The 23,801-nt window shown below is 37.6% G+C and overlaps 1 protein-coding gene across 1 annotated transcript in view; it reads right to left on the bottom strand.

Moving 5' to 3' along the window:
• Slc35a1 (solute carrier family 35 member A1) overlaps positions 1–23,801 on the bottom strand; it is a 31,498-nt gene that overhangs the window by 3,669 nt on the left and 4,028 nt on the right. The window contains exons 2-7 of the mRNA XM_008830842.3: positions 16,181–16,358; positions 13,748–13,907; positions 12,973–13,125; positions 3,979–4,045; positions 1,652–1,828; positions 1,080–1,214 (exon numbers count right to left, since the gene is read on the bottom strand). Coding sequence (XP_008829064.1) covers positions 1,080–1,214; positions 1,652–1,828; positions 3,979–4,045; positions 12,973–13,125; positions 13,748–13,907; positions 16,181–16,358 — 870 coding nt within the window. The remainder of the gene's footprint in view (positions 1–1,079; positions 1,215–1,651; positions 1,829–3,978; positions 4,046–12,972; positions 13,126–13,747; positions 13,908–16,180; positions 16,359–23,801) is intronic.

Here is a 23,801-nt window from a genome sequence, read left to right as displayed (position 1 = left end):
TTAATATAATACATTTAATATAATATGTAAAGAGCTGACATAAATCAGTGTTCACCCTCTTTAACAATCATGGAAAAATAAATATAAGGCAAATATCTTTATCAGGTTAGCAAGTTTTCTTAAGTACAGTAAGATCCAATGTTGGTAAGAATTCAGGGAACTAAGATTCCTCATTCACAGCTGCTAGGATATCAAACAATACCCTCAATCCTTCTAGAAATCAGTTTATAGGTATGTACTTTTTTAATCCCCCAAAAGTACATTTTAAGCCCTGAAAACTCACTTCTAGGAACTTATTCAAGGCTACTGCTTATTACAGAATGTGTGTGTTAGACCACAGCCAGCTTTCCCTTCAGGTTTTTTTTCCTCCTAATATTTTCTAACCATTGTTGAATCCACAGATGCAGAACCCATAGTTACACGTGGCCAACTGTGCACCCTGGCACACCCAACTCATCTTGTATCTAATTGTGCTGGATAGCTTTACTGTCAACTTGACACACCTGGGTTGAAGGAGTCTCAGTTGGAGTATTGTCTCCATTGGACTGGCCTGTGGCCATGTCTGTGGGACATCATCTTGATTAATGAGTGATGTGGGAGGGTCCAGCCCACTGTGGGTGGTACCACCCCTGGGTAGGTGGGCCTATGTTGTATAAGAAAGCAGGTTGAGCAGGGGCCAGGGGAGCAAGCCAGTAAGCAGCATTCCTCCATGGCCTGTGCTTCTTTTGCCTCCAGGTTCCTGTTCTGAGTTCTTACCTTAGGCTCCCTGATGAACTGCGACCCAAATAAACCCTTTCCTCCCTAAGTTGGTACTGGTCAGAGCATTTTGTCACAGCAATGAAGAAACAAACAGGACATTAATACTTCAGGAACAAGGCCTGATAGCCAAAAGGCTCTTTTTCACCTATAACCAGCACTCTTCAAGCTTAAGTCAGGACACCAAAGTGCTCTTTATTCACCTTTCACACAGCTGCAAACTGCTGGACTTATAAAATAAATTGCCACAAAATTAGGAATACTTAATGAGTCATGGAAGTGATGGACTCTTCCATGTTAACCTACTATAAACTAGGACATACTTATCTGTAATCCAAAAAGTAGCACTGAAGCAATGGTAGAAAGGACAATGGCTGCTGCTGCAGAGAAGCCTTTCATGATGTTGTCTGTGTACTTGACCACAACAGAGGTATAGAGGCCGCCAACACTTGCAAGGACTGGGGATACAGGGAAAAAAAAAAAAAATCTTAATAATTATCAGGTAAAGAAAACATTCCATAATGGTGAGAAAATTTTCATTCCCAGAAATGACATACTCATTTACCTAGAAAAAAGGAAAACACTATTTTTTTTCTTTAGAAGCAGAAAATATACTGAAATTGAATAGTAGTTCCTATTATAACATTGTTTCTCAGATGCCCAAAAGACTATGTGATCTATTGGTAAATTTATACACATTTACTAACTTCTTTTGATGGTAAAGGCAATATTGCTTTGGGATAGCTGTGCCACAAATGCAAGTCAATGAAAACAAAATTACATTTTTCAAAGTGGTATTTATAGTATCAGAGAACTAATTCCAAAATGCTATAAAGACATAAAACAGCATTTTTTAAAGGCAAAACAGAATCTACTCAGAACTTTTCATACTTACAGATAACGAACCAGACATAATATGTGTAACCATAGAAAAATCCCTTTTCTTTAATGTCGGCTCCATCTGACAGGTAGGTACCAACTAGTGTCACAATGATCCCTGATAGATACATTTGAATGTTTCTCACCCAAAGGGAAGTATCCGAACTCTTTAAAACTTTTTCAAAATAAACTCCTGGAAGAAAAAAGTTGGACATGGAAATATTAAAGACATTATGGATTAACTGAAAATGTCTTTTGTTTAGGACATACCCTAGAGTACATGATTTGAGGAATGGTATATTTAATAATAGTTAAATACACATTTACTATATAATTTTTATGACACAATATACTGAACATTACCAATTTGCATTTTTACAAAGCATATGAATTAATAATGAGGAAACTTCATAAGCTACATTTGACAAGAAGTTGTTAAATTATTGAGAAAGTTTTTCCTTTTAGATCACCAAAGCTCTCTGTACCACTTAATGCCAGTAAAAAAATTGCTGTGATCATCTGAAAAACTATACTATTAGACTGAATTATCCTAATCCCTTTCATGTATACATAAGGATGAATATGCCTAATTTTGCAAAATAACTATAATCACCATTTGGAATCTTTTTAATGCTACAACTAAAATAAGATTTAAATAGAGTTTGCTAACTGAAGCCAATTTTATTTGAAGCAAGTCTATATACAGTGTCAAACAGACCATGAACTACTAACTGGGTGTTACATTCTGTCTATATGTGGTTTTCTGGAATTGACAGCCCATGGTTGTTGGGGGGGTTTTTTGTTTGTTTTTATTTTGTTTTCCCTGGAGAGACTTGAAAGGGTAAAGGACTTTCTTGCTGCTAAAACTCATACACTACCACTATTTCAGGTGTTATTATCTAGATGAATGCATGTTGAACACTGGCAGTTTTATTACAGATACTGTGTTGGCTAGAGACTTAAGAGCTGTTACTCATCAACTAAAAGGTCTAATTAAAGTTAAGATTTTTTTTTTTTTAATTTGGGGGTGTTGTTTTGTTTTGTTTGTTTTTGGTTTTGAGGCAGGGTCTTGCTATGTAGCCCTGACTGGCCTGGAACTCACTAAGTTGACCAGGTTGGCCTCATATTCAGATATCTGCCTACCTCTGCCTCCTGAGTTCTGAGATTAAAGGTGTGAATCCCACTGCCTGGCAAAAATGATTATTTCTGATGAGACTGTGTTGGAAAGAGACAGAATGGGAACAACAAAATGCAACAAAATGCTTGTTCTTATTTACATGTTAGATTCCATGTGTAGAAAACATTTAACTATTCAGTGCTTTCTTATTTTAAGCCTAGAAGAATATTAAACTACCTTATATTTCCTCAGTTGTGAATTAGAGGTTGAGCTAAATACTATTTTGGACCTAAGCATTTAATTATTCAAAGACATTATTAAAAATCAAAAAAATACAGTATTTTGAGTGATTCCATTTTTGCTCATAATTTAATTCCTAAGACTAAAAGTTTAGCATTGTACTATTGTTAATTAAGTATATTCCTAAATTTAACTTTTCTCCTCATAGAATATTGCTGTAAATAAGATGCAGCATTTCTATGTCCTTCCTGCTTTCCTAGTCAAAAAATAAAAATAGTTGTCACTGTTGAAATAGGTACAAATGAAGCTATTCAAGATAACTAATCTATTCTTTACTAAAAAGAGCTCCTGAGTTTCACAGCTGTTGGGCCTCTTTCTACAGCACACTTCTTTTCTCACGTCACTAAACACTCATATACTTTATCTTTTCTCAACTCATGGGAGGAGTGATTGTCTCTTTCTTTGACTCCAGACTTCCCTGCTTTGTTTTTGGCTTCTCCTCTTTCATGTTATGTTTGCTAAGGCACCCTTCACCTACATTTTCTTTCTATTCCATAGCTCCTCGTTTGTTGAAGAAAGAGAACTTGAGGTTTTAAGACAAAAGAGACTCTGGGCTGGTAACATTACTGCAGCAGCAGAGGCAAGCTTGATGATTGATAGTGCCACTTCCAGGAAAATGGACAGTACTGAAAGCTAATTCATATTCAGGTCTTCTAATTTACTTTTAGTTCTTAGCTGACTGAGCTGGTCAAGGATGACAAGTATATGCTTAGATAATTGCAATTCTGAATAATTCTGAGATCTGAACTGGGTTAAATAGTCATATTTAACTGGGGGGAAAAAGAGCTGACACAAAACAGTGTAAGAAGTTAAAGCCTTAATGGGAGAAAAATTATTGGGATAAACCATGAATATTCAATCCATTTTCTTATAGTTCAATGTTTAAAAACTTGACAGCAGTATCAAACAATGCTTTCATGACTTACCTGCAAATCCTGAGCACAATACCGCAATAGCTATAGCACCAAACCCTAATAATGGATTCTGCTCCACCTGCAATTGCAATTTTTAAGTTACTTTTAGTGATAGCAAAAGAATTAATCCAACAATCCAAACATGAATACAAAAATTTATGTTACCGCCCAGTATGGTGGCCCCACCTTTAATCCCAGCACTTGAGAGGCAGAGGCAGGCAGATCTCTCTGAATTTGAGCCCATCCTGGTCCACATAGTGAGCTCCAAGACAACCAATCTAATATGGACACCTCACTTTCCAAGTACTCAAGCACAGAGTTTTACATAGTTGACCTATTAATTTTAATTTCTGCTTCCACCCTAATCTAAGCCTCAAAGCATCAGTCCTGAAAATGTAACAACTTAACTTACTAGATGAAATGCTCACTTTTGAGACTATACACATTACTGAAAAATTTTTTTTGTCTCTTTTGAGACAGGGTGTCCCTGTAGCCCCAGCTGTCCTAGAACTCACTATGTACACCAGGCTGGCCTCGAACTCAGAGATCCGCCTGCCTCTGCCTCCTGAGTGCTGGGATTATAGGCGTACGCCACCATGCCCAGCCCTTGAAATTTTTATTAAGTACCAATAGTCCACAATTCTTCGTACCAGAATCACTGCTATATACTGAACAGACAATGAAAATAACGACACATACCTCAGATTGTTCTTAAGCAGTTATTTGTATAGGGGAGATTGACAACGTGTACAGTAAAACTGAAATAAGTGTCAATAGCTGCCTGTATGTGGTGCCCTAACCTACTGCTTTGCTCTCCTTTTCTTTCTTCCCTAAACTCTCAGGAGTTTCATCTGTCTTCCCTGAGGGGTAAATACTATCTTAATAGTATCACTGGAATTAGTGTTGAGACTCAGGACTGTAATATAATGATATATATAAACCTATTCAAAAGAAAGAAGACTAATGTAAGGAGAGCATGTACCTGAGAAAGAAAGCTTGCTCTAAACTGTTTAGATGAAGATAAAAGGAGAAACAGGACACTCTAGACCAGTAGTTCTCTGAGTACAGTCCCTGAACCAGCAGCATCAGCATCACCTAAGAATTTATTAGAAATTAAAACTGCCAGGCCTTATCCCAGACCTACTGAATCACAAACTATGAGGATGAGCCAGCAATCTGGTTTAATGAACTTATAGTTGCATCTGATGTACTAAAATTTGAGAGCCACTCCTACCCTACAACTACGCTATAAGACTAACATAGATTAAAAAACAAGAACAAAAATCATAGCATGAGATTTCACCTGTCCTACCTGAAACAGGCAAGCTGCTGAAAATAATAGAAGAGCTGCTTTCTTACCAGTTTACTCTCTAGACCTGGAAAACTAAAGGAAACTGCTTTTCTGAATGGACAGATGATAAAGTAGACATGAGGGAAACTTTGGAAGAAAAGAGCCATGTTATCTCAACCAGGAGTAACAGCACAGAACATGTGCACCAGTCTTGAATAAATCAAAATTTAGAACAGCAAGACAAAGGTTAGAAGTCCATGGCTAGTGGGAAAGATGGTTCAAAGATTATCAACCTATGAAAAACAGTGTTTTGGTGAGAAGTTAAAAGAAGACAACGAATGCATGACTAATTATGGCATCTTCATTGTATTCTGACTATAGGAACAACAGAATTTGAAGATGGCTAATACAAATGTAACAAGGAAATTGTAACCAAGAAATTGAAAACTCGGCTAGAGAGACTGCCCAGCAGATAGGAGCACTTGCTTCTCTTGCAGGGGAACTGGGTTCAGTTTCCAGCACCCACATGTAACTCCATCTGTACAAAACAAGCTGATTCCCTGTTCTGGCCTCCACCAGCACCAGGCACACACACATCCATGCAGGCAAATACTCATACACATAAAAGAAAAAAAATTTTTTTAATTGATAACTCAAATTGGAAAGATGACTCAGTGGTTAAGAACACTGGCTGCTCTTCCAGAGGACCAGGGTTTGGATCCCAGCACCCACACGGTAGCTAACAACTGTCCATAACTTCAGTTCCAGGGGGTCCAACACCGTCCTCTGAACTTTGTGGACACTGCATGATGGGTGTATTTAGATGCAGGCAATATACTTATACACATAAAATAGTATTTTAATTGAAAGCTCAGAATAAGCACAGGTGTTTAAAAATGTGTTTATTCAGGAAAAAGGAATGTTTCCTGAGCTGTCATACACTGGTATTGTTAGGCAGCAAGATAATAGAATTACCCAAATCTAGTTTCCATTTCCTGTGAATAATAATACCTTCTATTCCCAAGCATGCTATGGTCTCATTGGGTGTGTCCTATGTAGAGTGGGGAAAAGAAGATTAGGGCCTGATTTACTGATGATTGTACATGCTGTGTATGAACCAACCCAGAAGTGGACAGCTTCAGCATTACAGCTCCTTTTTAGGACAACCATGAAGGACACCTCCACATGAAGGGAAACCTCCACAGCAAGCTAAACACTGGGCAGTGCATTTTGCTTGGAAGAAAAAATTTCCAGATTCTGTTATTCTATATTGATTGATGGGCTATAACCAATGGTTTCATTGGATATTCAAGGAGTTGAAAGGAACATGATTAGATAATTGGTGAGAAAGTCATGTGGGGAAGAAATATGTGGAAAGATCTCTCTAAATGGGCAAAGTGCATGAAGATTCTTTTGTCTTGTGTAAATGCTCATCAAAAGGTGATTTCAGCAGAAATAAATACAATGACCCATTCTGTGGACAGTCAGCCTTCTTCTCTAGCTATCCTTGTCAGTGCCCCATGGGCCCAGGAACAAAGTGGCCATGATGATGGCAGAGATGGAGGGCTCAACAAAATGAACTTACACTCACCAAGTCTGTGATTGGGTGTTATGTTGACAAAGGGTAGACCTGTGATGGCTAATTTTGGTTGTCAACTTGACCAGATCTGGAATCAACTAGAATCCAGTCCACTAGGCACTCCTATAAGGAACTTTCCTTTTTGTTGTTGTTGTTGTTGTTTTTCATTTGTTTTTATTTTATGTGTATGAGTGTACCACATGCATGCAATGCCTTGAGGAGGCCAGGAGATGGCATTGGATTCCCTAAAACTAGAGTACATATGGTTGTTAGCTGCCATGTGGGTGCTGGGAACTGAACCTGGGTTCTCTGCAAGAGCAGCCAGTGCTCTTAACTGCTGAGCCATCTCTCCAGCCCCTATGAGGGACTTTCATGATCAGATTATCTGAAGTGGGAAGCCCACCCCAAATGTGGGCAGCACCTTCAGGTGGGAGCCCTGATGAAAGGACATGGAAGAAGGGAACTTTGCTTTTTGCCTGTTTGCCTTCACTCTTGCCAGAAAGTTCATCCTATTGTTGTGGCATTTGTTCATTGTTATTAGAATGAACTTTTGTAAGTTCCAATGTAGACTGAACACTAACAGCTCTTGAGGAATCATCTAGGACTTCAGTGCCAGACTGGAAATGGTGAGACATCCAGCCTTGTGGACTAAGCAACTACCAGATTCTTGGCCTCTTCACTGTGAGACAGCCATGGTTGGACTACTTGGACAGTACTGTGTAAGGCAATGTAATAAATTCCTTTTTAATATATATTATCTATATTACATGTGTGTATCCATTCTATCAGTTCTGTTCCGTTAGAGAACACTAATATACCTACCATGCACATGATCCTGGGTTCCATATCCAGCACTGCAAAACAAAACAAAACAAACAAGAAAACTAGCTAAATAAAAAAACCTCTATCAGAGAGAGAATGGAATATATGTGACATGGAGGCTTATGGGCAGATGGGGGAATACCTGAGGAAGGAAAGTAGCAAGAAAGGCAAGGGGTGTGGGGGAGGGCAGTGCAGGAGAGTAAAGAATGAGAACAAAGTATAATGATTGACACATGTATGGATATGCTATGAAGAAGTGCATTGCTTTGTATATTAATTAAAGCTTTTTGCCAGGAAGTGAGTTAGCATACATAAAGCACTTAGAATTAATTAATATGCATTTTACTGTTATTGTTGATTTCCAAAATCTTACACTTAATGATGACTTGAAGAACTTAAATTTAATGGTCATCAAGGGAAAATAGTGTTAACCTAAAGATGAAGCAAACCAATCCTTTCTGAAGGATTTTTAGAATTAAATAATGAGAGGAATTTCACTGAGATAATGTTTGTCAAGAAAACTGACAGGAAGCTAGAGAGATGGCTCAGAAGTTAGGAGCACTGGCTGCTCTTGCAGAGGACCCAGGTTCAGTTCTGAGCGCCCACATGACAACTCATAACTGTCCATAACTTGATCTCTTCCAGGGGATCTGACACCCTCTTGTGGCCTCCACAGGCATTGCACAACAAAGGTGCACTTACATACATGCAAGCAAAACACTCATACACATAAAAATAAAGATTATTTAAAAACTGACAGATATGCACAATATCTTTGTGGACAAGACAAAAATGTAGCAAGGGTGATAGTACAATGAGGGCAGGGGTGTGTGCCAGAGACAGAACACAGGAGGCAGCCACTCTTCTGAAGCCTGCTTCCTGAAAACAAACTCACTCCTGTCAGAAAGGCATTAATGTCTTTTAGTGGTATAACCACCTTTTAAAGCATGTACCTCACAATACCACTATGATGTCATTCAAATTTTAGCAGGAGTTTCAGAGGGGATAATCATATTCAAATCACAGCAAGACAAGAGAAGGAAAAAGAAAAAGTATTACCACAATCAGGTCAAGTCAAAAGAAAAGGAACAAAAAAAAGATGTGAGTTGTTCTTTACATGTAGCAGAATGGTCATTCAATAAAATTAATCCTCTTATGCAAAAAAAAAAAAAGGATAATTTCTCATACGGAAAATACTAATGGGAAAAAATCAAGCTAGACTAGCAACCAAGACCAGCCTGTCAGACATATGAAGGAACACTGTTCTAGTTTCCTTCCTGTTGCTGTGATAAAACACTTTTAACCAAAAGCAACTTGGGGAGGAAAGGGTTTATGTGGCTTATACCTCCACGTCACAGTCTGTCATTTGAGGAAGGTCATAGCAAGAACCCAAAAGCAGGACTGCTATTCATGTATTACCTCCTACCAGGGAGCTCACTCGTGATGTAATGCTCTGAGCTCCACAGGGCTTGGCCAGTCACACTTCTCTTAACCCTGCCATCCTCAGCACCTATAGCTTATCTCAGACATAAGCCTGCTCCACCTCGCACCTGCCTCTGTCCTTGGTGGTCATCCACAGTCCTAGCACCTCCAATATCCTGGGTTCTCCACTGCAACTGAGGCTGCACCTTCACCAGTGGCCTCTCCTGGCTTCTCCACAGGGACTTCTACACAGTGCCAAGCTTCAGCTGCTCCCCATGACCCCTTCAATCCTACAGCTTTCATACTTTGAAAGCCAGTTCTCTGTGGGAATTCATACATTGCCACATTTGGGTGCCAGCCTGACTTGGAGCTTTTGCCTTCCACAGCTTCTGTGTGCTGACCCTAAGGAAAATACTTTCTAATTGTCCCAATGATGCACCGAAGATTTCACCTCAGTGTTACTGATCTCCTATTAATCACAGCTGATTTTTCAGCCCCAACTGACAAGCATCCTGTTGTCCCAGTGAAACACAAAAGGTTTTACTTCACTGGTGCTGACATCTTTGACAATCATAGTTGCTGCTTTATGTTCACCATGACCAGCACACAGAAATTCTTTGTAAGACTATCACATGGATGGCCCCTATTCCAGTTCTTTTTCAAATTTACATGTATTTATTTTGTCTGAGGAGGTATATGTGTGCCATGTTGTGCATATGGAGGACAACATTCATGAGTTAGTTCTGTCTTTTCATATGGATTCCAGGGACTAAACTCAGGTTGTCAGTCTTGGCAACAAGTGCCTTTACCCACTGAGCCATCTCACCAGCCCATGATCCAACTCTTAAGTTCTTATTCCCTTCTGAAACCTCTTGAGTCAGGCCTACACAGTCCACATTTCTCTCAGCACTATCTTCCAAGCTCTAATAACAACAGCTCATTAAGCTCTAAACATTCAGCTGCTTTTCCAGCCCAAAGTTCCAAAATCTTCCATAGTCCTCCAACAAAAAGGTCCACAAAAAATGAAACCAAATGGTCAGGTCGGTCACTTCCCTGATACCAATTTCTGTATTAGAGTTCTCTAGAGGACCAGAACTGATAGAATGAATATATATTAAAGGGAAATGCGTTAGATTGGCTTACATGATATAGTTTGGGTAGTCCAACAATGATTTTCTCACACTGGAAAGGCTGAGAATTCAGTAGTTGCTCAGTCCACAAGCCTAAATGCTTCATCAGTTCTAATCTGGCGTTTAAGGCATGGAGGATTCCTAGAGAGCTGCTGGTCCTCAGTGTACCTTGGAAGCCAGAAAAGGATGGCTCTAATATCAGCAAAGGAATATAGCAATGGCAACAGAAGAATAGATGAACTTGCCAGTGAAAGCAAAGTTTCCTTCTGAGTTGCCATCAGAAAGTGCTGTCCACACATAGGATGGGTCAAGCCTTCAGCTGACTAAACAATAGCTTCATTACAATTGTAGTAAGAGGCCTCAAGCCAGAATCACTTAGATGAGGGACCCTCAAATACTGACCCATGAAAACTATTAAGGACAGATGTTTTAGTAAGCAAGAAGTAGAGAGAGGTCTAAAAGTGGTATATCCCACAGACTCTGGTCTGTTATAAAAATTTTAATGAAGACACGTGTTCACTCCAGAAAGCATAACACTCAAAAGAAAGCTAACAATGGATAAGAAATAGAAACCAAGGGCCTGAGCAGTAAGAACTTCAAAATTAACAAGATGAGTTTAAATGCAAATACTGGTTTAAAATAAACTAGCTCTATAGGAAATTCAAGAAAAGATGTATTGATGTGGCATGCATTGTATATAATCAATTAAAAATGGATAGCTTGCTCTCCCAAAACTAATATAATCATGTGCTGACTTAAGAAATCAACAGAGTAATCAAGTTATACCTGACACTACTCAGGTAACTCTGGAGCTAGTATGCAATTTTAGGACACACTATGTAACAATTCCAGACCAATGCATTCAGAGGTAAAATACGAGACAAAGTGTTGAGGTAGGGCTCAGGAAGTTTCTGTCTAGAAATCACACTACAGAAAGCAATAATAGAGTTGTTTAATTGGAGAGAGGGGACAGACACCTGGAGGGTAGGGATATGACATTATCCTCATTCATAAGTTCATTCTATGGCATTGGTAGGGAGCTGAACTGTTATGACAAGAACAAAGAAAAATGAAAGGTAGTTACAGGAAGCTGCATTCTGTTAGAGTACAAAAAGGCTTTCTAGAGTGGCCCAAGGTAGGATAAGCTGCTTTACTCTGTTCTAGCTGACAGCTTTCACGTATACTTTGTGAGCAGACCCAACACTCTTCCAAATGATGTGAGGTTTTACTTAAACTCAAGTTTAACACTTCAGTGTTTGACTTATCAAAAAAAAAATACTTCTCTTAAGTCTATAACTGAATTAAATGTGTAGTACATATTTGATACATATTTTGAAATGTCACCAAGCATATGAACATGTTTCCACATCATCTAAAAGCAATAAATGCTCATCTGAAAACAAACATTTCTCTTCTAAGCTAAAGAGTAAGTATTTAAAATGAGCAGACTCACTACATTTACAAATGCTAATTCCCAGTTGCCATCTATTCCTAAGAGAACCATGGCCCCTTTGCTAAGCCTTGAGGAGAATATTTGGTATAAATGAAACCCCTGACCTTGGTAAAACTCACTCACTAACTAGAGTTCCACTTTATACTTCTCTTTGGAGAAATAACTGATAGAAGCTTACAGTATTCTCAAAAAAATAGGTTAAATACCTTAACATTCAGTGTTGAAACCATTAAGTAAAGCGCATTTTTTGTCCCATTTTCATATTCATATCAGAATACTGCTCTAGTATTATCCCTATCACTAACAATGGGCATACTGCAAAGGATAAGAGACTATAAGTTGAGGGACAATCAAAACTAGATGGAGGAAACCTTGCCCAGCATTTCCAAAAGATAACTGAAAAAGCCTAGAAATTGTGAACATGTACATTATGTAGAGGCTGGCAGAGATTTAGTCAAAGTTTAGCTCTCTTTGCACACATTGCTTCACCTGTTTGGACCTTAATGGGTCATCCATAAAACAAAATGGGTAGAATAGACTGTGCAGGTTATCTTCTAATAAATTTTAATAAATTTGGTCTAAGGAAAGTCAATAATAACTTTCTTATCAATAATTATATAATGTTAAAGGGGAAAAGCGTATCTATAAAGCCAAGTGCAATTTTAAATCAGACGTAATTATTCTGTATTGCATCACAGTGACTGACATGCACAAGACTAAGGTGTTGTAAGATAGCAAGTTTCCAAACTAGAGAGATGGCTTAGTGGTTAAAAGACTGGCTGCTCTTGAAGAGGATCCAGGTTTGATTCCCAGCACCCACATGACAGCTAACAACCATTTGTAACTCCAGTTCCAGGGGATCAGATGCCCTCTTCTGACCTCTGAGGGCACTGCACCATATGGGTGCACTTACATATATGCAGGCAATACACTCATACACATAAAATCAAAATTAAAAAATTATTTTTTGTCTTTTTGAGACAGGGTCTCCTTGTAGCCACAGCTGGCATAACCAGGTTGGCCTTGAACTTACAGAGATCCGCCTGCCTCTGCCTCTGGAGTGCTGGGATTAAAGGTGTGCACCACCACACCCGGCTATAAAAATATTTTTAAAAGACAGCAAGTTTCACATGGTGGTACATGCCTTTAATCCCAGCACTTGGGAGGCAGAGGCTAGCAGCTCTCTGTGAGTACCAGGCCAGCTGGGGCTACAGGGAGACCCTATCTCGAAAAGACCAAAAGGGAAAAAAAAGAAAAAGGAAAGATAGCAAGTTCCCTATTTTAGTTATGGTATGACTTTGTTTCTTACCACAACTTTTGTAGCTTGGGCTGGTTTCCACTGTACGAGTGTGACCCCACCACATAGCATAAAAACTGAAATCCATTGTAATTTGCTGAGTGTCCGATTTAACATTAAAACAGTGCATAAAGCTGTACAGGGAATCTTCAACTGATAGGTCACCTAAAAACAAAGTACAAATATAAATTAATCTTATGTCAGTCTTTGACATAAATATATTATTATATCATTAACAGAATTGATAAAATACTTGGTAATACAGTAAAGAATTAATAAGAGTTTTTACTCCATAAAATATATGTATAGTTCAGAGGTTAAGAGCATTGACTGCTCTTGCAGAGGACCCGGGTTTGATTCCCAGTACCTATATGGAGGCTATGAACCATCCTTAACTCCAGTTCCAGGAGAATCTGAAGCCCTCTTCTGACCTCTGCAGCATTGCACGACATGGGTACAGTCACATACATGCAGGCAATACACTTGTACCTATATATATACATATATATTCAGCTGGGCATGGTGGTGCACGCCCCAGCACTCCAGAAGCAGAGGCAGGCTCTGTGAGTTTGAGGCAAGCCTGGTCTACATAGTGAGTTCCAGGCCCATTGGGGCTACAGGGAGACCCTGAGTCCAAAAGATCCCCCCCAAAAACCAACCTCAAATCAAGGGTCCTTTTCTTTGCTTTGAGACAGGATCTCACTATGTAGCCAGAACTTGCTATGAAGACCAGGAAAAATATATTTTTTTTAATTCAGAGTTTTTCATATTATTTATTTTGACTTACCTGGTACACTGCTGCATCCAGATTACTAAGAGCTAGGAAAGCCATGTTGTTCTGAACAGCATACACCAGTGATGGCACACTTAACTTTACTAGTTCCTTGGGGCTCCCCAAGACGTTTTCACTTAAAGATGCCTTAAATCTACCCAAACTACCAGTTTCTCTTTGAAAACAAAAAGGGAGATAAGAATGATGAGGCAGAAAATTAAACAGCTTTTTTTTTCTTTTCCTGTGAACACAGATTAGCATATATAGTACACCTAAGTAGTGGAATACCATGCAGCTTGGAAAAAGAAAGATTTCTATGTACTGACAAGAAGCATTTAAGTATGAAAAATGATAATAAAAAACATTTAGGTATAAAAAAAGAAAAGCACAATATATAGGTATTCATACTCAGTGCCTAGCAGTCTCTTGCATATAACTAAAATTCATCAATTAAACCACATAAGCCTTATTTATCAAAGTACCATCCATTAATTCCTCCACACAGCCCTCCTTTTCTTCTTTTCTAGTTTTTGATCAAAATAAGTATTTCATATTCCAAACATCTTAGAAAACTATAAGTAAAATCAATAAGAATGATGGATTCCAATTATTGTAAGTGTATATAAGAAAATTATAGCAGGACATGGTGGTGCACACCCTTAGTCCCAGGACTGGAGCCCAGAGGCAGGCAGATCTCTGTGAGTTCAAGGCCAGCCTGGTCTCTGGTCTACATAGTGAGTTCCAGGCCACCAGCTGGGTCTACAGGGAGACCCTGTCTCAAAAACAAAACAAGGGCAGCCTGGTTTACATAGTGGGTTCCAGGCCAGCCAGGGCTACAGGAAGACCCTGTCAAAAAAAAACCAAAAAAAAAAAAAAAAGAAGATTATACTTAAGAGGAAAAGAGAACTCAAGCATCTTAACTATTATTATATGTTCTAAAACTTATAGCAAAAAGAACTACATACAAATTACTAAGATTTAATAAGCTTGATATTTTTCCCATGAGTATATATTAGAAATTCTTTTTTTAAAAATGTTAATCACGTTTATTTACTTTTGTGTGTGAGCATGCATTTGGGTACATGCCACAGTGCTCGTGTGGAGGTCAGAAGACAACTTATATGAAACTGATGCTCTCCTTCCACCATATGGGTACCAGGGATCAGATCTGAGTCATCAGACTTGGCAGCAAGCACTTTTACTCACTGAGCCATCTTGCCCAGAAATTCTTTATCTATTTACATGTTCTAGGATTAAGTAAATTAGTAATTGTCTTGAGGATAACAGAAGCTAAACTCAACGTTGGAGAAGGAAACAAAAGCCCTGTGTTGCTTGTTGTAGTTGTCGGTATCAATATATAACTATTATATACATACAGAGAAATGGACATACATAGGTATATCTGTATGCATGGGCATACATTTCCTAGCTCTGTCTGCTGAAAGAGCCTGGAAAAAAGCATAGTGCAGTAGCAACAAGTCATGAGCTGGGCATGGTGGCACATGGCTTTAATCCCAGCACTCAGGAGGCAGAGGCCAGCCTGTGAGTTCCAGGCCAGCCTGGTCTACATAGTGAGTTCCCAGCCAGTTGAGGCTACAGGAAGACCCTATCTCAAAAAAACACCACCAAAAAGGTGTCACATGAAAACTGCTGAACAAAGATTTATGAAATGAGTTTGGAAATATTTAAATGTAATTTGCCTATTTCTACATAAAAGCCCACACATGCCATTACTTACTGTTCCCCACTCTTACCAGCACACATAATAAAACTGCCCCAGTGACTCAAGTAGGTCCTCATCTCATGACTCTCCCTCCCCCAAGTCATTTACTAACAGGATTTTATTTAATTCTCATCACTCTATATTATTTTCTCCAGTGAAAAAGATGAAAAAGCTAAACTTAAGATATTAAATACTATACTGTGAACCCAGAAATAGAATTAAGCCTCTTTTACTTAGAAGCTCTTATCCCACCCCTCTCTTTTATTGTACCATCATCTAGAATGATTCTTATATGGGGTTACTGAGTCAAAGCCCAGTGTTAACAGTATAATTTTGAGGTACCTCATATGCTGTGTTAATTAAACAGATAATACCTAAAATATATAAAAATGAAATAATTAGTGGAAAACACCTAGCACAGTGTCTAGCACTTAATATAGGAAGCACCCATGAAATGCTTATTATCAGTATATCCTTCTAAAACAGATCAATAATTTTTCTTCTGTAAGGGTCAAATATTTTAGGCTCTGTGAGAAATACAGTCTTCTTTGCAACAAAAACCAACAACAAGCTACATTTGGAACACAGACCACTGTTTGCCAACCCTGCTGTAGAAGAGTTCTTCAGCAGCAATGCTGCTGCCATTCAGGGTCAGATAGTCATGTACTTTAAAGGGCTGCCCAAGGCATACAATACATACCCACTCTAGAAGTATTTTTACTTACTTAGCTAAAAGTCCAACACTTAGGAGTAACTTTATAACTTCTGTGATACACACGGCTGTGGTTGAAAAGTAAAGTTCATTATCTGTTGTCCTGGTGTATCTTAAAGCTATGGTGTAAGTTGCAGCCACCAGGGTCATCACTGCCAAGCAGTAGAGCTTGAAGAGTAAACTGACATTTTCTGGAAAATATGTGCAACAAAAATATTATTTAGTATATATTATAGATGTATCCCTAAACTAATCAACTAGTTATAGTCCAGAATGCTTTCCAATTTGCAGCACCATTTTTTTTAAACATAACATCTAAAATTCAATTTCCAAACAATACTTTTCACCAGGCATAGTGGCACATGCCTGTAATCCCAGCACTTGGGAGGCAGAGGCAGGCGGATCTCTGTGAGTTTGAGACCAGCCTGGTCTACATAAGCAAGTTCCAGGCCAGTTAGGGCTACAGGAAGACCTGTCTCAACCCAGCCCCCCCCACCATAAAAAGGCCAAACAATACTTTCCAATTACATGAACACAAAACACTGCTGACTTTAAAACTCTAGACTAGTTAGGCATAGATTTTGTTGAGTGCCCCACTTGTACAATTGTGCAGCATGCCAACCCTAGTTTAAGATATTATAAATTATATTATCTTTATAATTTAAAATCTATGAAAAAAACATGAAGGCAGAATGAAAGCAATTGCAATACATTCTAAATTTTTTGGCTTTGTTTTTTGAGACAGGGTCTCCCTGTAGCCCCAGCTGGCCTGGAATTCACTATATAGACCAGGCTGGCCTCCTGCCTCTGCCTCCCAGGTGTACACCATCAATATACCTTAAAGACAGAAGAAAACAGGACATGAGGACACTCTGGCTTCAACTGTCACTCCTTTGATCCCCAGGGCTGATTTGGCTGATCTAATTGGCTAGATGAGAACCCCTTTCTTCCCTCATCACTCCATGTTCATCACACCTAACACTGTACCCTCAGTCAAAGAATTGATAAACTTCCCAGATGGCAGAGGACCACTCCACCAAGGGTGTAAGGTTTAGCTATGCTCTCTTGCTAGAACCTCTAAATATGTTCTCAAAGATGACAGAAAGAAAACAAAAGGAATAACTAAGTGATAAAAGTGCAACTTAAGATAATTTCAGTATCACACATATGCAATCTCAGCACCAGGGAGGTTGAGGCAGCAGGATCCTAAGTTCTAGATGAACCTCGGCTATACCTGGAGGCCATGTCTTAGACACACACACACACACACACACACACACATACACACACTCACACACACACACACACAGTTTAGTACAGAACTCTATCAATATCAAAAATTATATCTAGCCTCTCATTTTACTGCATTATCTGAAAATAATTCATAACACAAATAATATTAAGAACAAATCTCTATAAAACTTGAAATACAGGAAATGCAAGCACTCAAGAACTGCCTGCAGGTATACCTGAACAGCAGCCATCACACTCAGGCGCCAGAGAAAAGCCAACACCTTTGGTAAAGCAGCAAGCACTGGGAAAGCAGGCTTCCCCCTTAAACTTCTTGCTCTAAAACTGCCAGCACCCAATCAAACCATTTCTGCTTTCTTTTCAAGACAAAATTAAGCATATCATGTAATGTGTTTATATAAGAAAACCAGTTTCCGTGATTTTTTTTTACTAATTATAAATTAGTGTAATCCTTGTAATAGAGAGAAATAAGAAAAAATGGAATTATTTGGAGGAGGTAACATTTCATTTTCTTGCTGTTCAGTTAGTGTTTTGGTATCAATTGCAACTGTCCATCTGTGAACACCACTCTTAGATCATGGTCATACATAAATAAGCAAGCTAATTTATTAAGTTGGACAGTGGGTCCTACTTTGCCAATCCCAGCTTAGGAATCAGAGGGACAAGAAGTGACTCCAGGCTGCTGCTATAACTCCCCTATGTGATAAATAAATACTTTTGTTCACTCCATGGCAGTGAACCTTCAATGGAGCCTAATCCAACTCAAAGATGACTTTCATAGGTAAATAAAATAGATGTTTCAGACGCTTTTAAATATGGTTATACAGGAACTTAACAAGGACACATTTCTTCAGATAAATACTTCCCCTTTGATGAATTAAAGAATAAATTGTAAATTCTTTATCTCCTAACACAAAGCTCTATATGTAAAGAGATTATAGCCTGTTTGAAGAAAGAATACTATTCTTCCAGGAAGCTTGGATATATCTCATTGTCTCGTCCCTTGAGCAACTCTTGTCCTTAACGTTCATGGAAAGTCTACATTAAAAATTGTCTTTATTATACAGCTATTCTTAAAATTCCCTTCAACATTTGAAGCCAGGAATGTTGGTTTGGCCTGAGTAGAGTTCTCCAACGCTTAGGAGAACTCCTTAGGCTCCTAATGACCACGTGACAGCTATGTCTCAGTCAGTCCTAAAGTCTCTGGGCACTCCTCATAAGATCCATCTTGAAGCATTGTTGGTGAGTTTCTAATCTGTTATCTGTATGATCTACCCTGCTAAGCAATTTGGATTCCTTTACTTCTATTTTTCTGGCCAAATCCCACTTACAAATCTCATAGACTCGGGGACTGGAGAGATCGCTCAGCAGTTAAGAACACTGACTGTTTTTGTCGAATCCCAGCACCTACATGGCAGCTAACAACTGTCCGTAACTCCAGTTCCAGGGGCTCCAACAGCCTCTTCTGTCCTCCGTGGGCATTGCATGACATGGGTGTACTTACCTACATGCAGGCAATACACACATACACATAAAATAAAAATAATAAATAAAATGTTTTTTAAAAAATCTCATAGACTGATTTATAGTCTGGTACCTGGGTCAGTATGTGGTTTTTTCTGGGGTACATGAAAAAAGCTGACCCCCTAAGAAGGCCTAAGCCAGTCTCTTGCCTCCTAAGACAAAATGAGATAACTACATTTTTTTTTTTTAAAAAAAATTTTTTTTAAATTTTTTTTTTTTTAAAAAAAATTTTTTTTTTTTTTTTTTTTTTTTTTTTTTTGAGACATGGCCTTGAACTCCACAGAGATTTGCTTGGCTCTGTCTCCCAAGTACTGGGATCAAAGATGTATGTTAATGTTTCCTTTACTGTTTGTCTTGTCACCTCTGATTTATGTTATGTTGCCTGATTTATGTTACGCTAATAGCTTAGACAAGAGGAACTCTACTGGTTTCATATATAAAGGCACTGCCCCCTGAAAGAAACATTAAATATTAGTCTTCTATTTCAAAACCTATAAAACTTAGAACTTGGTTTATGACAAGAAATTCTAATCTTTTAATCCCACCACATCTTGTAAGACTTTTGTTTAAGGGAAGATCCTAATACATTCCTGAACCTGATGGCCTGGGGCAGCTGAGCTCTACTCTCTTTAAGCAGATTCTTTTAAACTGGATCTGACTGACCATGCAACGAACCCTTATGCAAAAGTAAAATCTGCTTTGCCAAGTTACTATTGCTTTGTCCACATGTATTTTGTGAGGTATTGATAGGGTTCTTAGATCTTGGATCTTGGGTTTTATTTATAATACCCTTCTTTTATTTAGCTCTTAAAAGGAGAGAAAGATATTATCTTAACTCTACATGGCAAACTTCACCCTTTCTTTTAGGCCACTAAGTCTTTTTTTACATATTAAAGAACTAGAGATGTAAGCCTTCTGCCTTCTCTCACTCTTTGGTGCACCTGGATTTCACATAATTGTGTTGTGTGTCTTTGATAATTGTTTTCATGTGTAGTTTGTGTCAAGACAGTTTTATTTTTGGTTTTGTTTTTTTTTTTTTTTCGGTCTTTTTGAGACAGGGTCTCCTTGTAGCCCCAGCTGTCCTGGAACTCACTATGTAGACCAGGCTGGCCTTGAACTCACAGAGATCCACCTGCCTCTGCTTCCCAAGTGCTGGGATTAAAGGTGTGCACCACCATGCCCAGCAAGACAGTTTTTTAAACTGTGGCCACTTCAGTTTTTTCCTTTCTCATTATTTTTATTGTGCACAAGAATTATTATTATCATTATTATTACTATTATTTTGGCAAGATTAAAATGCACATGTGCAGGTTATAAATGTATTTTGCTAATGTATTAAAAGGCCTGATAAATACATACTGTTTTATAAACTTGAGTGCTCTACACATCCTCTGCCGGGCGTGGTGGCACACGCCTTTAATCCCAGCACTTGGGAAGCAGAGGCAGGTGGATCTCTGTGAGTTCAAGGCCAGCCTGGTCTACATAGTGAGTTCCAGGAAAGCTGGGACTACAGGGAGACCCTGTCTCAAAAAGACAAAAAAAAAATAAAAAACCTACTAAATAATAACTTTGGACCTATTGTTTCACAAAACTTTTAAATGCTAATTGTTTATATAAAATGGCATTCATTAAAATTGTAAGATAAATATTTCAGTAAATTATAAAATCTAACATTACATACATAGATTTTTGATTAGGATTTCCTTCAAAAACAGGTTCTAAATATATATACATTAAATTTTTATTCCAATTGTGTAACAGTCACAGGGAACAATCATTTCTTTCAAAAATATTCTTAATATGAAACTATTAAATGTAAGGTTTTACTAAAGCTAGACTACCTGTAAAACAATGGATATACAGGTTTTCCAAAGATCTTTGTATTAAATTTCCTTTTCATAATGAAAATTACAGATGTACTCTCAGCAAAAAATAATTAAACAAGATCTTGGTTGCTAAAATCTGTTATATATGACTGTATATGAATGCACCGTCTACATGAGTTTAGGTTTAAAAGATAAATATTTTACTTGGTATCAAATTGGCTTCTAAGTAAGCGTCACGTAAACTGATGTGAAATTAGCCCATCTTGTTTTGGCTCACAGTAAAACTAAAATTTTAAGGGACAAGGTCCCAACTCCAACAGACTTGTTTGTTTGGCCACACGTCCATACATGCCCATTGAAGACATTAAATCAATGTGACCACTTTGGCAAAGCAAGTAGAAGTGACTAATGGTCCTAGATCTTTTAGATATAGATTTTAACATGAGTTTTAAAGTTTAAATATTTAAAGAATCTTTTTAGACAAGATATACTAAAGTCTGGTCAAGATGTTATCTCCTTGATCCTTGTCTCAATTCTGGTTCTGTAACATGTTCTCCTAATATATTAAACTCTTTATTCCAAGGATTATGAAAGATCACTTATCTCTGCCTTTAGACGTATTTTGTAAGTATGTTATGTTTTTATAAATATAAGCATTTTAAGGCATTTTTTTATCACTACTGCCTCCTTAAAGCCAACTACAAGTTTGATAAGGTGCATATCTTTGCCAAATTTATGTAAAAACAGTTCTAAACATTTAAAAAGACAATTGGTCATTTAAAAATACCTGCTTTGGAGATCCTATCAGACAGCCTGAGAGGGTGGGTTCCATGGCCTCCATCCGTGTAGTGGTTGTGATCTCTGCAAACCGTCAGAGAGTGCCAGGTTCTGGCATAGGGACTGAGAACTCAGGGGACTGCCTGAGAGCACCTGGATCCTGCCTCCACGTGGTAATAAGAGTTATGCAATTTTGGAGTCTTTCAGACAGACCCCCTAATGGGATACTCCAGTTGCCTCACCTGCATCCCTGTTCAGCATGGAAGAAGCCAGAATGGTCTGTGTCCTGATTCCTTATCCACAAGTTGGGTAACCTCTTCAGAGGATGGTGTGGTAGGATTAGGAGGTAGGAATTGGCTAGGCAGTTAGGGGAAAAAGGCCCCAAAGAAAAGTAGCCAGTTTTTTGGCTAAAACTCACAAGGTCCTTGGGCCTCTTAGCAATATACTCCATTCCAAAGGCCAAAAATGTCAAAAGTATTTGGGAGCTTTTATCTAATCATTAAAAGATTTTAGGGTTACGTCTTCAGAGGGGGAAATGTTAGAGTAGCCAAAAGCCCCATAACAAAAAAATAAAAGAAGGGGGCTGTAGAAATGGCTCAGTGGTTAAGAGCACTGACTGCTCTTGCAGAGGACCTGGGTTCCATTCCCAGCACCCACATGGCCGCTACAAACCATCCTTAACTCCAGTTCCAGGAGACTCTGAAGCCCTCAGAAGACCTCCGAGTTGCAAGACACACATGCACTCACATACATGCAGGCAATATACTCATACATACACATAAAATAAAAATAAAATATAAAAAAAAGAAGAAAGAGTACATTTGAAAAAAAAAAGAGGATCTTATCAGAAAAGAAGTATTCTCAAGATATGTGAACCAATATTTTAGGACCAACTTTTTTCCAACAGAATCTTTACAGAATTGTAGATAAGGCTACAAGTCCTAGATCTAGCTTGCTATTATCTTTCAGAGTGATTGTCTAATGAATTAATACATGTAAATAATTTAGTGTAAAAACAAATAAAATTCAAAAAATAAAAATACCTGCTTCAAGGCTTACAAAGACATCTTAAAGTTTAAGACTTCTTAAAGTTTATAACTAATGTTAATGTGTTACATTATAATATATTTGAGATAATTGTTCATCTCTGCTTTAAATTTTAAAAATATAGTTAAATACTTGTTAAATGATTAATAAACTATAATTGATGGCAGCTTTTATCAATTTTATAATTGATGGTAAACAGATGGCAACAAATAAGTCAAATGCCAAAATTTTATCTTCTGAATGCCTCAAACCCTAATGAGACGTGAATTCTTTTTAACTAAAAATAATTTCAAAGTACCTGTTACCATGACTTACCTTTAACAAATAATCAGTTTAAATTGGTTAAGAAAAAACAAGACTATTAATATGTTTTATCTGTCTTTATTACTGTTAGATATTTAAGAAGCCATATATATGTTTTCTATGTTTTGGATATGGCTTCCTGGAAAAGGAAGGTTTAAAAAAGCACTTTTGGATTTGTACGTTAAAATAAAGATTATTCCAAATGGAAATGAATAAAAATAATATTTAAAAAACTAGTATATTGTAAAAAAAAATTAAAGAAAGTAGGATAAAAAGCTAAATTATAATATAAAGAGTATTAAATTTTTAAGGTCAAAATTCAATACCCTGAGGTAAAATTAATGCTTTAGTATTACTTACAACATAAAGTTTTCTTAAATGTTAATCTGCTTAGAAAAACAAGGACTTTTAAATATGATTACTAAAAGTTCAGAATTAGTTGCAGAATCTTCCTGAAGGATAAAGAAAACCGAAGGATTTCATCAACTACATCAAACACTCCATTCAACTGGAGAGTAAAGACTGTACTCGGGTACTTCTAACCTTCTCCTGCACTACAAAATAATAACCAGCTTCATCTAAGGACTCATCCATGTGGATTTCTGAGATGCTGGATGGAATTCATCTTCAACTGACAATCAAGTACTCCCAGTGAACATTTTTCTCATTTTTTTTTGTTCCTTAACCTCTTTTATACTTAGCTATTAATGGTTTCTGATATCTAATATTTCACTTAGTATATTCCTAAATGATAAAATAATGCTCATTATGGTTTAAATTAAGTTATAAAGGCATACCCAGAACCCCTACCTTACTCAACTAGTTTTCATGTTTAAAAAATTCAAGTGTTTTCATTCTTTGTAAATATATTATTTCCTAATTATTCAATATAATTTGGATAAAAAG

This window comes from Nannospalax galili, unplaced genomic scaffold (assembly GCF_000622305.1).
Source record: "Nannospalax galili isolate Female #2095 unplaced genomic scaffold, S.galili_v1.0 scaffold1395, whole genome shotgun sequence".
Taxonomy (NCBI): domain Eukaryota; kingdom Metazoa; phylum Chordata; class Mammalia; order Rodentia; family Spalacidae; genus Nannospalax; species Nannospalax galili.
The sequence above is the reverse complement of the archived record's forward strand: the minus strand, read 5'-3'. Positions and strand labels throughout refer to the sequence as shown.